The sequence below is a fragment of the Alexandromys fortis genome, unplaced genomic scaffold (assembly GCF_014885135.2).
Source record: "Alexandromys fortis isolate MF-2015 unplaced genomic scaffold, M_Fortis_MF-2015_v1.1 scaffold_10, whole genome shotgun sequence".
In the NCBI taxonomy this organism is placed as follows: domain Eukaryota; kingdom Metazoa; phylum Chordata; class Mammalia; order Rodentia; family Cricetidae; genus Alexandromys; species Alexandromys fortis.
In genome coordinates, this window is record NW_026067895.1 from 7,916,120 (window position 1) to 7,934,778 (window position 18,659).

An 18,659-nucleotide genomic window follows, 5' to 3' on the forward strand; every position below is an offset into this window, starting at 1 on the left:
AGCTCGCAGGATTCACAGCTAGGTAAGCCTGTTGACGGTGTTCCCTCCACACCACCCCCAACTTTATTTCTTTGACTTCTGACCAATGTGTAGCATCTATCCTTAGCAATTGGGTCTTATCACGAAGCTCTGGTGACCAATCAAGAGCAATGACAGTAGCATTGTTTCAGGGGCCTCTGGGACCTCCCTGACCAACAGTTTACAGCGAAGTATTCAACACCTGGCACTGGGATTTTTTATTTAATAATCCATGACTTCTAGTAGGAGCATTGTCCATCCATGAAGGATACCTCTGTCCAAACTCTTATTTTAGATTTTTTTTTTACAATTTTGTAAAATAGTAGGTTTCCATATGGCTTTTTATATTATCCTTAATTTTGGTTGCCCTTCCCCCTCTCAGACTCTTGATTCAGTTGAATCCGGTGACCTCTTAAAGGAGCCTCCTGCTTCTGGTCAAGCATGTTCCTGACTGTCTGTCGTCATGCTTCAGCTAGAGCTATGCTACCCTGTGAAGACCCCTGCTTAAGAAACTCTCTCATCTATATGACCTTCTAATTGCCAACACAGATGTGATCATATATATCAACTCATCACTCTCCCCTTCCTCTCCTAAAAGGTGTCCAAATCACCAGATCACCTGACCAGAAACAAGGAAAAACAAGCAGCTCCATTTGGTGAAACTAAGAAATCTGCTCCAAAATGTCTGTGTATGCAGAAACCAAGTTGGGGAACAGGGCAGAGTTTGAAAGGAAAGGCAGTAACAGTGCACCTTCAGAATCCTATTCCTAGATGTGAGGAGCACCCCAGGATGCTCGCTTCCCTTTGTTTGCTGCAGCATGTGCAAAGAACAGCAGAAAGTGCAAGTCCTTCCTCACCCCAACTCAGAGCAAAGAAACAGAGGAGGTGGGATGCACGCAGGATTGTGTGGATAAGCCATGCTCGCAGGAGGGAGTTTGATTTTGGCATGGCTTAGGAGAAAGCCTTCCAGTTGTGAATAATAACTAGCTCAGAATGCTACCCTGGGCCCATTATAACCCAACTCATTAAATGATAAATAATAAAAAATGGATTAGCATAGACTGCACACAGGGAGAGTCGAAGGAAAATAACAAAAGAGCAAAATGTATTAACAGAAGAATAATATTCTTTATAAAAATGTTTCTGGAAAAAAAACAGATGAACTTTTACTATAGTAGCTGCTCTTTATCTGTGAGAACACATTCCAAGACCCCCAGCACATACCTGAAACCATGGATGGAAGAACATTGCATTTCTTTATATACACCCATACATACATGCATACCAATATAAAGTTTAATATGTACAACAACTAATAAAGCTGGATACTTAACAGAATCCTGAAATAGAAATTACATTGATGTGATCTATCAAAATAATTTGACTGGGGCTAGGAATGTGGCTGTGTGGGAGGAGATCTTGCTACACAGGTATGAGGACTTGACTTCAGGTCCCTGAACCCAAGTCAAGCTAGATGTGGTAGCATCCATAGCTGCAGCCCAGCAGCCTGGAAATGAATAGGCCAGCTAGTTTTCTGTATTCAACAGAGAACAAGAAACACTGTCTCGAGCAAGCTGGAAGGTGAAGACTGATGCTCAAGGCTATCCAGCAGCCTCCACTTGCATCCCACATTCACAGACACAAACAGAAACGGACTCACACATGAGCACACACACATCATCATCATCATCATCACAAATGCACAAAGACTATCAGCACGTATATCTCCAGAGATGTCTCTTCCTACCCATCCCATTGTGGTGTGAGATGATGCTAGCCTCATGTAAGTAGAGGAAGAGGGTGAAGATGTGAACGCTCAGCACACACAGTGGCTGGAATGTTTGTGGTAACACAAGCTTTCTTTACCATTGCCACAGAGAATGCGTTTCTTCCTGTGGATCTTAGCAATCTTACCACACGGTGTTTTCTGTCCTGTTTTAACCAGGCAATTTCTCATGTTTCTTCAGAGAAGCGCGTGTGGAGTTCTCTTAACCAATCTCAGTTGCCAGCATCACTGCCCTCATGTTGTAGAACTGTGCCCACCCTTTGACTGTTGCAACTCTGGGGACACAGGTGAAGCACTGGAAGCCCACACCAGACATGAAACCAGCTGGCACTTTGATCTTGGGTTTTCAGGCCTCCCAAACGTTGAAAAAAAAAAATCTATTCTTTGTGAGCTGCCACTTTCTGGCATTGTCTTTTAACACAGGGAGACTAAGACATGCCTTTTACATACTACCTACTGCTCTGAACTCTTAATACAGCAGTAGAAGTGAGCTAAATACCTCATCTCCTCATACATTGCTCTGTTACTGAAATGTCCAGTAATTCATCCTTCAGAACTCTATGTGGTCATAATTTGTCCACTTACAACGTCACCAGCCTCCTGCAGAAAGATAAAATAATTGGATCATAATGTTGACATTTTATACTGACGTGTACTCATGCCCACATTAAGGCACTGTAGTCGACGCTTTCCCTTTCTGGATGGCCTCACATGCCTCCTGCCTTCTCATCCTTATACCTCTGCCACTCCTCCCGCCATTCAGCCTCACCTTGTATCCAAAGGCTTTCCTCAAAGGCACCCAGGCCTCCCACCTACCATCCCAGAAAGCAGGGCAATTGGGTGAGTACCCTGAGCTCAAGTCAAGACCTAAATGGAATTCAGGCCTTTTTCTAATTCCTCAAGGTATTTTCCAACTCTCTATTTTCTATGTGGAGTCAACCAGAGAGCCCAAAGAACTCAAATATTTGTGCCTTCAAGGCTACTCAAAGACACTTTCCAGCCCTCCTATTGAGGGAGCCTGCCAATGGATTGCTCTAGCTGGCTGGTACAATATTGTCATGGCAACAAGCAAGACTGGGAAGTTGGAGCAGTACTGACACAATCATTTGTTTATGTAGACACAGGCCACAGATATGCTGGGAGCGGCACTGGTCCCTATAGCACAAATCACATTATAAAGGTTCACTGTTACAGGTTTGCATGTTTTCCGAATACTGGCCCACCACTGACTAGGACACGGCAACTTCCATTAAGAGGGTGACTACAGCTTTGGTGATCACTATTAGCTGTGCAAATTCAAACGGTTCCTGGAAACAAATCTATTCAGCAAATACATGCTGAGCGGGGAAATCCCATGGCTGCTATATTAAACTAGAGCGTTCTCTCCGGACTGTAAGGTCTGAAGACAAAGGATTCGGCCTGATTCATCTTGGTGTCCATACTGGCAAAATGTCTGTCATCTGGGCGGGCATGCAAAAATACACGAGTGAAAAGTAAGCAAACTAATGAGTGTATATTACCTACACCAGAGGGTCTTAACCTTGTCTTCCCATATGAATCACCTGGGGAGCTTTTTAGACCACGTAGTGCCTAAGACCAGATTTAAGCAGGAACTCTAGGGATGCATCTGAGGCAAGAGTGTATTAAACTTCTGTGGGAAATTCCAGTGCACAGCTGATTAAGGACATCCCGAGCAGCCATCCAGTCTTACCTGGGACTGAGGCATCTTTCTGAATGAAGGAATTTTTAGTGCTAAAACTGTCACTGTCCTAAGGCAGCCAGGGTGGTTCATCCCTTGTGCCGATTCAAACTGTCACCCAGGACGGTTCTTGAGTGATGCATTTTCAATTTTTTGAAAATCCAAAATTCAGGGACTTCATGTTTTTATTTGACACTTACCTAATTACATTCAGGCCTGTAGCTCACTTTGACCTCAATCGCTCCTTCTTCCATGGTCTCCTGTTCAGGCTTGTGCTACTATTGACTTGGGCAGCATGCTGATTTGTGACATATAAATGATGCAGGGAATGACTGAACCATTATAGCATGTTCTCAATGACCAGCCGACCAGCTAAAAAAAGTAAAGTGAATTCTGTGTGTGTGTGTGTGTGTGTGTGTCTTCCTCTCTCTTCCTGTGTCTCCCTCTCCCCCCCCCCCCCCCCCAGATATCTCTCTCCCGGACAAATATTAAGTTGATATAATCTTTATTTAAAAAGAATTTATTTAGAAAGAAAGAGCATGGATGATGCTGAAAGATGGCTCAGCATATCAGAGCACGTGTACTCTTATAAAGGACAAAGGTTCAATTCCCAGCACCCACGTGACGGTACACGACCCTCTATAACTCCAGTTCTAAGGGATCTGACACCTTCTTCTGACCTCTACAGGCACTAGGCATATGCAAGGTATAGATAGGCAAAACACTTGTACACATAAAACAAAATAAATAAATCTTTTTAAAAAAATTTTAAAGAAAACAGCATGGTAGCTAGGATCCTCAGACAACTCAGACCAGAACGACTGTGTGATGTGGCTATCCCAGGGCCTGGTGTACATCAAGAAGAAATGAAATCAGTAGAGCAAAGAAACATCTACATTCTCATGTCTATTGTAGCACCATTCACGATACTCAGGGCGGGGACTTAACCCAGATGTTCATCACCAGGCGAACGGCTAAAGAAAATATGGTGTCTTTATACAGAATGCAATAGTATTCACCAGAAAGAAACAGAGAAACATGCCCTTTGCAGCAACACAGATGAAACTGGAGGACACTGTGCTAAGTGAAAACAATTAATTAATTAAGCACACAACGGCAAATACTGCAAGTTCCCTTTTAGATTTGGAAACTAAACATTGATATCACAGAAGTGGAAAGATAAATGGTCGGGGAGAAGGAGGGAGTGAGGTGTTTAATGTATTCAGGGGCACAGCCTGTTAATTGTAGTAACTGTACTGTAGAACTATAGGAAAACTAGGGTTGACAACTACCTATATTTTTTAAATAGATAATAAAGGAAATTTTGAATGGTCTCAGTGCACACTTGCACAAATGTCCTCTGATGGTCTCTGCCTGTGATTCTGATTTTATCCATACAGACAGTGTCCGTGTGTCTAAATGTTACACAATAGTCCATAAATGTACACTTACTAAGTCAATTAAAATTTAAAAAGACTTTTAAAAGATAGGAAATAAGAAACAATTATAAAATGACACCTTCCAAAATCAATCCCAGGGAACCTTCACTTTTTTTTTCCTCTGTAACTTAGTAACATACATTTTCACATATTTCAGTTACCCTGGCATGAGTTTTGCAATCCATGTTGCTATCTAAGAAGATAAAAGATTTTCTTAATAGAAAAATCTGTGTAAATGAAATTAATAGGCGTTATTTCAAACAATAATCAATTCATTCCAAGAATATGATGTATACTAAACCCATCCACTTGCGGGCACCAGGCTCAGACTTGGGAAGGGAGTACAACCCAAAGCTTCTTAAGGAGTTTGTCACTCCTTATATTTTTTTAAAGATAGTTTTTTTTCTTTTTTAAAAACAAATAAGAGTTTCTCTCTCTTCATCCCTCCCTCCCTCATGTGTGTGCTGTACACACACATGTGTATGTGTGTTCATATGCAAGCCTGAGGTCAACACTAGGTATCTTCCTCAAGTCCTCTCCATCATCATCCCCTAGTCCTCTCCATAATCATCATCCTCTAGTCCTCCCCATCATCTTCCTCTAGTCCTCTCCATCGTCTCCTCTCCATTACCTTTCTCTAGTTCTCTCTATCTTCCTTAGTCCCTATTTGAGACAGTGACTCACTAAACCTGGAGCATCAGTTTGGCTAAATTGGCTGCCAGCAAGCCGCAGGGATCCTCCTGTCTCTGTCACCCCACTACTCCAGGACTGGATTACAGGCACAAGCTACCATGCCTAGCTTTCATGTTTCTTCTGGGCATGGAGATCAGGTCCCCGTACTTACTTAGCAAGCACTTCACATCTCCCCAGTCCGGTTTGCCTAAGTCTTAGCATCAATATTGCAGAGTCCAGAAGAAAAAGGCATGGGGTAGACGTAAAAAGAGGCATGCGGGCCAGCAGGTCTCTGCCCCTGCTGCACATTCGAAACACCTGAGGGCTTAAGACACTTTTTTCAAGCAATGTCTCTAAATCGGTATGGGTACTGGCGTAGTGATAATGTAAAGATCTCCTGGTAATTCTGACAAGTGGCAACAGGTGAGAGTCACATACATTCATAGTATGGTGGATCCTTCTGTTGATTCTAACCTTCCCAGTTGGGCAGAATTTCCAGTGACTGGCTCTGACTAGAATCTCACTGCACCATAATGGACGCTTCTGTTATTCCGTGTTAGGAGCTGGGTGACCTTCCCCTGACGTCACTCTAGCACGTCTAGACTTGAGCATCATCACGGGTCCAACGCAGAGAGCAAGCACCAATGTCCAGTATTCCTTGGAACATTCCTTATCACAACATGGAGAAAGCCCTAAAAGTTTGCAAAGCATATGTCCAATTTTCAAATTCTCTGACTCAGAGGAGACTGCTTCCCCTGCTAATAGAGTAAAAATGTACCGGTATGCAGTGAGGCCTCTTCCTCCATACAAGGATGTCAATAAGGTGTAGGGGGGGAAAACCGTTGGCATGTGAATTCACTCTTAGGGTCACATTTCAGCCTCGCAGCATCTCCTTTGAATAAAACAGGATAATTCTTATTTCTCCCATTTCAAATATGACAGAAGAGTAACTTATAGAGGTCCCAGCCACAAGATGGGTGACAGAGGATGCAAGATATTCCTACTGCCTTCTAGGCTGCACCTGTGCTCAGATACAAAAACAGTTGCTGAGGGTTGCGTGTGTGGACTGCATGCTTCATCCAGACTGCCTGTCACAGCAGAGCCTTCGGTAGAGACACAAATGTCATCTCTGCTTCTAGCCACACTTGACTGTTGGGGACTGAAATGTAATGAGGGCCAGGCACACACGTATTATCCCAGCACTCAGGAAGCCAAGCTGGGAATATCCATGAGCTTAAGGCCAGGCTGATCTACATATTGAGACCCTGTCTTAAATAGATAGACAGACAGATGGTGAATAAATGAATGAATGAAATAATGACATTTTTCTACAGTACACAGGAAAGCCCCGTGACAAAGAAGGATCCTCCCCCAAAATATCAATGGAGTCACACAGCTCCTTAGCTTGCCCTTGGGGAAGAGGGATCCATGGAGGAGTCTCTTCTTGGCATGAGAGACTCTTCTTGGCATGGCTAACCACTGTTTCTCTCTCCCTCCTTTTTTTCTCCCACTTTGCACAGGAGCCAATGCATCTGCCCCAGACCAACTGAGCTTGGCTTTAGCCTGGAACAGAGTTGACATCGCTCGCAGTCAGATCTTTATTTACGGGCAACAGTGGCCGGTAGAGTATACATCGTTACCCCTGAAAAGCCCACGTGCTTGGCAATGGTATTTAAGGAACCTCTGAAAGAGGCTCAGAAAATTGGGGCGGATGGGGCGGGGGGAGCCATCACCCTTTGCTTAGAGCTACACGGGGCTTGGGCGCCCTTCTCGTGTTTGGGGACATCCTGCCACCTAGTGGAAGATATAAGTAGGCGCACCACCAACCTTTCCCTGGCTCTTCTGAGCAATTTTCAGATGCAAATCCTATTTTTATTCTATCTTTAAAGACACAGATAAGACAGCGTTAACATAAAGGCAGGAGAGGATTCGTATGTTACTGGTTATCTTTCAGGAGAGCAGAAGGAGGAAGCTGCTGCCGCCAAATGTCGGCACTCATGCTGGTTTGCTTCTGGGCCAGGCCTCTGTGTGTAGGTACCATCTGGTCCTGGTGGCTGAACACAGGTCTGCCCTATACCCGGCACAAGAGAACCAAAGCTTTATATAACTGTCCGTGGTTTTTTTTTCTTTCTGTTGCTTGGCTGCTAAAAATAAGAATTTGGGAAATGGGATGTACACACCCACCCACGGGTGCCAGCCCAGCAGCCGCGTGGAAGTAAGGCTCCCCAAACCTTCCACCCCCAGAAGCTCTGGCCACAGCTGAGCACCTGTCTTCACGGTGTTCAGGGACTGATAGTTGAGGGTATATTTGTCAAGGAATCTGGGCGTTGACAAAAAAAAAAAAAAAAAAAAAGAATGAATGAATGAAAACTGCAAAACGAATACAAATTCCAGTCAGTGCTCCATCTAGAAAATACATTGTTTTAGTTAAGTGGCCCCGGTTTGTCTCTGGAGTGTCCATTTCTACCCAGAGATTCCATGCCCATTGGAACCTAGGCTCTGTTTACCTGGATTCCTATCCTTATGTCAGCCAGGGCCGTCATTCAGAGCCTACGGAAGAAGAAAATGAAGGGAGGGGAGGAGTGTCTAGCATTGCCTGCATAGGCATTACAGAAGCCAGAGAATTTGTCAGGAGGAAAACCTGGGGTCCTGAAGCTCCAGAGTAAGAGATTTAGGGGAGAAAGTAGCTTCTAGATCTGTAAGTCCAAGAGTGGCGTGGCCGGGAGAGTGGGGGTGTTTGCCGGAGGGGGGGTGGTGAGAGCCGGAGGCGGGGACCTGTTCTCTCTGGTATTGCTGGAGATTTTCACAGGCCATCAATGAGTTTCAAGCCCTCAGGGTTAGCACGGAGGAAGTGCTCTTCTCTGCTCTAGGCAGACTAACTGAAGGTCTTAAATTACAGGTAGGGTCCCTGGAGCAAGCCATGCTGGACGCCCTGGTTCTGGACAGAGTGGATTTTGTAAAATTACTCATCGAGAATGGAGTAAGCATGCACCGTTTTCTCACCATCTCCAGACTGGAGGAACTGTACAACACGGTAGGGCCAAGCTAAGATGCCTTCCAGCTTCCCGTTCTTCTCTTTGTCTACCTTCTCCTGCCTTGCCCCCGCGCCCATGTCTGTGATTCTTTTCCTGTCTCTCCTGTAATGCATGGATCGCTCCTCCCATGCCCTACCTGGCACCTGGACGACCTACAGACGCCAAGTCACCACGACTTGCCTTGTTCTAGCTGCTCAGTTGTCAGCGTCTTAGGCAAAAGGGGATGTGACCATCCGAGGCCACTGTTCTCAGATTCTAACACAGAACCACCAGCAAGTCTCTGTCGATCAGAGCTCGCGGATTCTGTAAGCCTCAGGGGTGTTTGAGACAAATATTGCAGAAGAGGGTTGGTTTCGCACCAAAGCAGGCTGATTAAGTCTCCTGTATCATTCTGTCATCCTCAGAGTGATGAAGTCCATTTTTCTCACGACAGTATAAAATACCGTGGAGTCCAAAAATGTCTTATGGTGATTGTGGTTCTTTGCAGCGGCATTCACCAAAAGAGCCACCCAAGTTTAAAGAACTGATGCTGGTTTTTGCCATTTCACAGATGAGAAAACTGAGGCGGTCTTTAGTCTATTCGTGCTGCTGCTACAACAGAATACCTGAGGCTGGGTAATTTATGAAGAACATAAATTTCTTTCTCACAGTGCTGGAGGCTGGAAGTCAAGACCAAGGGGCCAGTAGGTTCATCACGTCGTGAGAGCCATTCTCCCTTTCCAGAATGTATCCACTACAAGAGACAGACACAGTCAGTCCTCTTAGGGCAGAAAGGTTGGAAGTACGAGAATGGGAACCATTGTTGGCCTAGACCTCAATTCCACTTACAAAGTAGGTACTTTTGTGACCCAATCACCTAGAGTCCCACCTCTTCACACTGCTGTACTGACATGAAGCTCAACATGAATTTTGCGGTCCCGAAAGTGTAAAGTATAGACAGGGTCTAAGGAGTGCTTTCTCCAAGGTCCTAAGTCTCTGAGAAACAATAGAGAGAATCCAGTAACTAACCCCAAGCCTCTTCTCAGACGTTTCCTTTCCATGTACTGGCCACAAAGTCTGTCCTGGGACCGTGCTTGCAATGCGTTATAGACAGTTCCTCACCAAGATGCAGGAGACAGATAACACCAATGTGTTTCATCTCAGTCCGCTAGAGGAGGGAAGCCGTCCGACGGAGGCGACCCAGGCTTCTGCTTTCCCTGCGGGCTTGTCTGGCCTCAAATCACTGAGACTTCCCGTGAGAAGTAAATACACCTGGGCATCAGGACTCATCAATTAGACAGAGTTGGGGTGGAAAGGTTTAAAGCCAAAAAGACTGTGAAAAACCTTGGTCCTGGACCTTAGATCAACAGGTTTCATTACTCCAGTCAACCGACAGTGGTCAGCTGCAGTACCGTGTTGAGAAAAATTATGGGACAGCGAATGGCCACAATAGCACTAATGCTACCTATCACTTACTGAAAGCTGAGCACCGTTTTTGAACTTTCTAAGGAGGCATTGCATCGTTTAATCCTCAAGTGGCCCAATCAGAAGAAGCGGTGTACTCTCCTCATTGTAAAGAGGAGAAAGCTGCGTCCCGGGAAGCTCTGCCATCCCTCTGTGCACACCCAGGCTGGGGCAGGAGCCTCAAGCTCAGAGCATTCCTAGTGTTTCAGGCTCTGCGGTCATGTTGTCAGATTTAGCCAATAGCTGCAGCACACCAGCAGAATTTGGTTTTCAGGAAAGCATAAATACAGTCATCCTTCATATGGCATAGGAGCTGTCCTAGGAGTTACCACGGAAGAAAACAACACCTTCAAATGCTCACATTCCTCATCTAAATGACATCCGATTTGCATAGAACCCACACACATCATCCAATTTTTTAAAAAAACAACCTCTTTCTGGAAGCTAAGCAACAAAGCAACTAAACCAGGAACGTTGCGCTCCCCTGTACAATACCCACTACGAGATGAACGCCATCCAAACAGTTATTAGCCTGTATCTTCTGAGGCAGTGTTTCTCAACCTGCGGGTGGTGACCCCTATAGGGGTTGCATATCAGATATTTACATTACGATTCATAACAGTAGCAAAATTACAGCTATGAAGTATCAACAAAATAATGGTATGGCTTGGGTTCACCACAACATTAAGAGCTGTATTAAAAGGTCAGAGCATTAGGAAAGTTGAGAACCACTGTGGAAAACTATTTGTACATATTCAATACACACACAATTTCACCCAAATGTTTTCAATCCAGTGGTGGCCTCAGCAAATACAGACATCTGAGCATGGAGGACTGAAGATAGATAGATAGATAGATAGATAGATAGATAGATAGATAGATAGATAGATAGATAGATAGATTCCCAGTACCGCATGGGGCATCATTGCTCTTCTGAAAGTCAAATTTCACTGGGATTCTGTACTTTACTCAGCATCCCTACTCCTGAAAGACCACAGAATAACAAATCATCTACTTTTTTTTTTCAGTTTTTCGAGACAGGGTTTCTCTGTAGCTTTGGAGCATGTCCTGGAACTAGCTCTTGTAGACCGGGCTGGCCTTGAACTCACAGAGATCCACCTGCTTCTGCCTCCCAAGTGCTGGGATTAAAGGTTTGTGTCAACACTACCCAGCTTCATCTACTTTATTCTAAGCCTCGATACATCCATACCCTTTACTGACCTCTTTTTCCCCAGCTTGCTTATGACCTTCCCTTAAGTCAGATGCCAGGGAACTATCACCAAAATATGAAGCCCTTCCACTATTTCTGCCCAGCCTGGGAGCTAACGATGACTTTCTTTTATATTTCATGGTTGAAACAACCAAAGAAAGCCACAATACTCGATGACATGTTAAAATTTATGAAATCCTGCCAGATAGAGCAGCAGCTGTGTGTAATCCCAGAACTCATAAGGCTGAGGGGGGAGGGCTGTGATTTTGACGACAGCTGAGATTACACAGTAAAAAGCCCTCTGCTAAAAGAATTCTATGGAATTTTATTTTCTGTGACCATGAGTAAAGTTTTGTTGAAACCTAGCCAAGATCACTTGTTTACGTACAGGCTGTAGCTGCTTTCATACAGTAACAACAGCTGAAGAGATTTGAGAAAGGCTGTACAGTCTACAAGGATTCACTACTGACTTTCTGGCCTTTTGCAGAGAAAGCTGGCCAATGCTTTTTTTTGAGACGAGTTTTTAATGACAGCTTGGAAAACTACATTAAGTGTTTCTATGGCAATGTGTCAAACCCTCTGCTTTGTCCTGCCGGGAAACTGGCTCTTTCCACACCATTTGGCCCAGGTATCTACTAGCTGGCAATCTCCCTGACAAAGTTTGAGCCTACAACTTCAAATACACTTTCCTGGAGAACATGTGATCCGAAATCCAGCCAGCCTTGGTTTCAAAGTAACAGACACAACTGAGCAACTAGAACAAGGCCTAGCACCACGAGCTGCCCTCCACCAGCCAGAACCTTTCCTTCCAGCTCCCTGATCCCTCCTGCCTCGTCACCCAGAGCCCCTGACTAGCAAAACTGTTTGATTGTTCTTTATCATTTTCAGAGACATGGGCCCTCAAATACATTGTACCACTTGGTCAGGGATGTCAAAAAGGTAAGAATCCTCTAGACCACAGGTCAGAGGCCCTGTCCTGAGTGCTTCCTGTGATAGACTGTACCTGTAATGCATGAGCTGCCCAGTCTCCATGTCCCGGCCAGCCCCCCACCATCGCAGAACGGTGTATGTGCATTGCTTCGTAGCTTGGGCACCTCTGCTGACAATGCCGCTGTGGTCCTTCCTTCGGTTGCCATGGTTTTAGATGCTTTCACTGAATGTAACGCTTTTCTATAGCAGACTCTAGGCTTTTCCCCCCATGCCAACGTGGATTTATGTCATTACCTATAGCTTGCCAAATGCCTGACACTGTTTGGGGGAGTAAGTTTCCATGGTAACTTACCACATGAGGTGCCTTCCTGCTGGCTCCTCATAGCATCCTATCTACCTCACATAATGAGGTAGAGACAAGGGGGCTCGTCTATGCAGTCCATCCTCCTAACACTTCAGTTTTCCAAACTAAACTTTATGTTCATCTGTTTGATTGTTTTAAGCTGGTCGGTGCAAGTGAGTTGTTCACAGTTTATGGAGAAGGCTGAAGAGTTAGGAGGCGAGGACTATATTCAATCATTAGTAACATGCTAACATCATCACAGATACTTTATCAAGGAAAAGCAGCAATGACTGAGGCTTACTGGTGACAGGGTACACAGTATTACATAGGCTTTCTCCAGCTGAAATCATTACTCTTCACAAAAACTGTCCGAAGTAGGATTGTAATAGCCTCGTTCCTGTTGCATAAAATTCTCATTTAAAGTTGAACATAGGAAGGTTATGTTTAACCTTGGCATGTACTTGCTCTTTTGCCCCAAACAGTCTTTTTTAGTTGTAGCTTGGCTTCAGAACCTTTAACTCCAAAGAACAAAACAGAAACTGTTGACCTTCCCCACCTCATAGGCATGCTGTGGTACTGCGGCAGAACCCAAGGACTGAGAGAAGGGACCTGGACCAGCAGGTTGTTCTTCAGTGGCAGGTTCCTGACAGGGAGAACCGTAGGATCAGAAAATACAGAGGCCAGGAAAGTTGGGATCCAGCAGTCTTAAGCTGTGCCATACACCAAGCAAGTTTACTAAGAAATATAGCACCTCCTATACAGTGTGCAGGAAAAAAAAATAGAGAGTCAGCAGAAAACCATCATATAATGGACAGAGTCAGAAAGAAGCCAGACAAGCAAAACTGCCCAAAGAGAACCAGGGATATTTCAAGTGTACCACAGGCTTGGCAGGACCGATGCCCTCAGTCCTTCAAGGGGACAGGGGTTCCCAGGAAGAGAAATCTCAGTTCTCCCAGAGCCCTGGCCCCAGGTCATTTTCTGGCCTTGCCAAACATGTTCCTGGTTTTAGACAAGGAACTAAGTTCCTTCTCCATGCATCGTGGACTCAGGGAAAGTCCTAGACTGGTTTGACTCTCAAATGAGAATCAAAAGTACGAGACAAGTACATTATCTCGTAGAAAGCCTCAACTACACTTGACCCTTAGTGAACTGTAAGCAACTCTTGCTATTGTCTTCAAAATGCTAGAGGCCTGGGAGCTGCTTATAATTGACCTATTTTAATCTACTGGCCCTTCATTAAGAGCGAGTAAAGGATGTAAGAACAAAAACAAAACCCACATCCACCTGAAAACACTGGCTTTATTTTTCCTTGCTACCACAAACCTTCCTTCCGTCTCCACACAGCCATATTGAAGGATTGTCCAGCTTTGTGGGCAAAACCTGTAACTCTTGACATCAAGGGAAAGTGCTTGTTTACCCAAATCACTACTTTACTGAGACCCCAGCTTTCCTCAGCCGGTTCCAAGCCACCATGGCATCTGTGCCTCCAGAAAACCCATTTCCTTCACACATTCTGCTTTCCCTTAATTTATCCTGACTTCACTTTTTCTGGAAACTACTCTCAGGTGATTAGGGTCCCACTCACTCCGCATATTCTTTTGCTAAGCATTTAACTCTTAGGTTCAATAAATTATTTCAAGCAGTTCTAAAATAATGAATATGACACCATCTCCTCACCTCAGAGCAGTCTGTGTTCAGTTAGAACATGGGGCTCTCTGATGACATAGCTAGGCTTTGGTCCCAGAATCCCATTCATCAGCCAACCTAAACCTTGGAACTCACGCGTTCTCCCTGCCCCCTTTCCTGGCAGTCAGGTCTCGCCTGACTTTCAAGGAGACTTTTGAAGTTATCGTTCCTTGAGCAGAAATGATCACCATCTCGCATTAGCTTCTCTCAGCTAAATGAGCTCTCATATTAGCGTCTCTTCTCGGAAGGTTTCCACTCCGCTACAGCAGTAGCCATTAGCCAAAGCTCCTCGAGCTGGCTCCTGCCGTTGTTTGTAACGAGTCTTGTTAGAAGGCGGGCAGCGAATCCTTAAGGTACTCCCTTCCCTTTTTAAAGCTTCTCGGCTGTTAACGTACCTTGAAGATGACGTAGATTGATAAGGAAAGGATGCTAAGAACGTGGGAGGAAGGACCGTTAGCTAAGAGCAGCCGTTCAGAGCGACGGGAATAAAAGCACCAGAGGAGAGTTGGGGGAGCAGGCATTGACTCGCTCACTTAGGGACTGGAGGAGATGGCTTTGAAGCTCACCCAGAATCGCACTAGACTGGCCTAGCAACAGTTTCTCCTTTTACTTGGGGAGCAGACTGTTAGTAAGAGGAGGGCAAAAATAACATCTGTATTTAGTTTCTTCTCTCGGAAGAGGTAGAATCAGGCAATAAAGGCTCATCTCTCTGGCTACTGAAGGAAAGGAAGGAATAGCCTTCTCTTCTGCAAAGGAGCCACATATCAACAGTTTATGTTCACAGACGAAATGGTATGGAAATGAGACTCCTTGTTAGGTGTTTCTCAAAGACGGGAAAGTTTCACATCTGGGAGCTAATTTCTCCCGTGGTCCCATAGGACTTTTTCTAATTTAGGCCAAGTACTTACTCGGGGGATCCAAAATCTAGGTTTAAAATCCTAACAACATCTTGGGACATTTAATTTTTTAATTAAAGAATATAATAAGTATTAAGGAATATAATAAGCGCCTCTTTCCTTACAGGCATGCATATATATATATATATATATATATATATATATATATATATAATTCTGGGAAAGTTTTAACTGGCAGTCATAATACAATGTATATACACATACATGTGCATGAATTAGAAACATAGTTCTGGACTTTAAACATAATAGATAGTGAGATATCTCTGAATTAAATGTAAATGATGCCTACAAATCCAAGGATACATTTTGTAATTATCAGATCACCATAAGCCAATCAGGTCATCTCCAAGCCCCACTGTTCTTTGAAACCAACAGAAATGAATGAGGAGCAATGCTTCCAAGCTAGTCTCAAGATCTCAAGTTCTTTCATATCTAGAGAACAATCTACAAACAGTGTGGTAAAGAATCGCTATTCTCCATCCACCAGGAGTATGAACTGATATAAGCCAAACCAATTCGGTCAAGGGACTTCATGCATAAATCCATCAACTATATTCATGGCTTTCCTATTAAGCTAGCGGCTCAAGTCTGTCTGCACTCCTTTAACATGTAACCTGCCGTTTCAGTAGCTGCCTGCTCGGTCTGTGGCTTCGGATGTTTTAAGTCGTAGTTTCTCTTTCTTCAATTAACTGTGCTAACACTTCAGATTATCTGTGTGCTCCTTCCCTGCCAGAGGAGGGGGATTTGAGTAGAATACAGAGGCCACAGTGAAATTAAGATTTAAAGTTCATTTATATGGGAACTAAGACCAGTTTTGCTGAATATAAAAGAGGGGGAGGAATAGAGAAGGGGGAGGGAGGAAAAGAAGGAAAAAGGAAGGAAGGAAGGAAGGAAGGAAGGAAGGAAGGAAGGAAGGAAGGAAGGAAGGAAGGAAAGGGTTTTTGAAATTTTGGATAAGAAAAGGAGACTTTCAGAAGCCCATAAGATAAATTCATGCAAATTTGTAGGAACACTCTTATTTTTAAAAATAATCGATTGCCTGGTTTTTTACTTCGCTAGCCTACTAAACCATGGGTGACCTCCTTACTTCCTGAGTGCTCCCCCAGAATGAGCCCTACCCAGTGACTATTTTTCCCCCATCAAGCCTGTCTGTCCCCCACGTCTTTTCCACACTCTCCTTTGCTGAACCTAACAATCAGCAATCATTTAAGCCTTTCCACACCCTGAAGAAACAAGCTTGTTTTCAAGGCTTGCTATGTGTTTCAAAGGGGAAAAAAAAAAGCAATGTTCCTAAACAGTTCAAACCTGACAGCCATACCGTGAGCTGACACCTAAAGACAGTTCATTCTGAGTTTGAACTGCTCTCAAGGACATCTTATAGCATGGCATGACTTAAACTTTACCTTCGAGAAATGGTTCAGAGCATGAGGACAACATTCTCAAGTTGTCAACCTGCCTCCCGATCCTCTCTATGAAGTAACTTGAATCTCGGGGCCTGCTCTGTGTTGTTAAGGCACGAAATGGGGGCTCATTCTTGAGGCTTTGCCCATTCCCAAAGTCATGCCCCACAGGGTGGGGACAGGATTAAGAACAGCATACAGCGTAAGAATGACTCTGGTGTCAATTTTTTAAATTTTAATTTGGAAAGATCCAAAGCAAAGGAAGACTCCTTCAGGAGGCTGTTGTCACAACCTGTTGGGCATTCAAGGCAGCACTCATCCCTTCTGCCCCCTCCAGAGCAGGGGAAGCGAGAGCACAGATCCATCCACTTCACTTCCTTGACCACCTCCAACCCCACACACCAAACTCCAGACAACACCAACCCTGAGCACTCTGCACAGTGCTCTTTGCCCAATGGGTGGCAGTAGAAAGTGAAAGCAGTCGGTCAATGCTGATTAACAGTCGGGCTTCTAGAAGCAGGCAGGACCTGAGGAGCGAAGGTCCCTGATTTCTGATTTTTAGAACACAAAGTGAGATATAGAAAAGGATACAGAGTCGCGCGAAGTTGAGCTAACAGAGCCTAGCCCCGTGCTGTTTGCCCTGGGGACTCATGTCTCTGGCCTTTCTTGGCATGAATACCTGCAAGCTGCCCTTTGGTCCAACAGTTGTGTCCCAGGATAAGCAATACAGATGCCTCGCCATTGCTGTGTGCAGACCACGCCAAATCAGGGCATCATCCTCAACACGTAACATGTATCCAGGACGCAGTTATCCCAACCAGGGATGATGAAGGGAATCTAGCTACTTAATTTTGCTACTGAGAATAGAACACAAAAGCCCAACCCAGGCTGGATCTCAGACACATCAATTTTTGTTGTTGTTGTTGTTTCGCTGATACATACTTTCAACAACAAAATCCCAAGAACCAACCACACCCCACATGTTATAAAAAGACATGGGAAATATAAAAATAAAAAAAAAAATTCAAGAAAAATTTAAAACTGTAGGTTTAATGACAGACTACATTGAAGCCCTCTTTAACCAATTAAATGGATTTCCTACTGCCAGAGTCCCATATCCCACTCTGGAGATCTGTAAGTGGACTGCTATTGCCCCAAACGAAGCTATTTTGCAACAGAAGGTGACAAAACCACCTAATTTTGTGAAAGTTTTAATTCCAATGTTAAAATTTCTTCTCCTGACACACACACACACACACATACACACACATACACACACACACTTTAAGTGCAAGCGACACTCCTACAGTTCCATTCTGACGCTATGAAATGCCTTCCCTGATTCCTGTTATTTACCTGGGTTGGGGGAGGACCAGTATATGTGACCAGCTAACAGAGGTCTTGTGTTTAAGTAGAATTGATCTCTAAGTGGTCCCCGCCCTGGTAGCGACACTAATCTTCTGAGAGGAGTCTTCCTTTTGTGAGTGGGGGGATACCCAAAGGGCCTACAAGAGGTAGGCCTGGGTCAGAGAGAGGCTCAGGAGCATCAGGGGCCCTGCATCTAGAAGCGGAATGATAGCCCTTGCCTTGTCTAGCCTGTGTTTCTTTCTGCTACACTGGTGTTTTTTTCTCCCCAGCTGAAGACTTGAATAAATAATTTGATTTTCTGTTATTGCCGGCGATTACCGCATCTTCTTATTTAACTTATGTCTTCTTTCCAAGCGAGAGTATCCAGGTTTCGGTTGGATCTATTTTAAGGTGAATTAATTAACCAGCATAATAATACATTCATGTTTCTTTTTTCATTATAATTTTTACTCTAAAATAGTTACAGAACACTTGCCAATGAACCCCTAGTAAACCATGCCGTGTTTTTGGGTTTGTCTGTTGTTCCCTTCGTCTCTAACAGGGAAACCTGCCCCCGGACTACAGAATCAGCCTCATAGACATTGGCCTAGTGATTGAGTACCTGATGGGCGGGGCTTACCGCTGCAACTACACCCGCAAGCGCTTCCGGACCCTCTACCACAATCTGTTTGGCCCCAAAAGGGTGAGTTTCTAGCATGTTCTGAGGTTCTTTT

General features: G+C 44.4%; 1 protein-coding gene across 9 annotated transcripts in view; it reads left to right on the plus strand.

Annotated features, from left to right (window-relative positions):
• Trpm3 (transient receptor potential cation channel subfamily M member 3) overlaps positions 1–18,659 on the plus strand; it is a 281,511-nt gene that overhangs the window by 169,713 nt on the left and 93,139 nt on the right. For 7 of the 9 annotated variants that reach the window (XR_007594808.1, XM_050159348.1, XM_050159396.1 and 4 more), the window contains 5 exons: positions 7,135–7,235; positions 8,514–8,648; positions 12,191–12,241; positions 18,301–18,336; positions 18,488–18,628. Coding sequence is in view for 8 of the 9 variants with exons in the window: in XM_050159348.1 (XP_050015305.1) it covers positions 7,135–7,235; positions 8,514–8,648; positions 12,191–12,241; positions 18,301–18,336; positions 18,488–18,628 (464 nt within the window). In the remaining variant the exon portion in view is untranslated. The remainder of the gene's footprint in view (positions 1–7,134; positions 7,236–8,513; positions 8,649–12,190; positions 12,242–18,300; positions 18,337–18,487; positions 18,629–18,659) is intronic. The other 2 variants (XM_050159357.1, XM_050159386.1) reach the window with 1 other exon arrangement.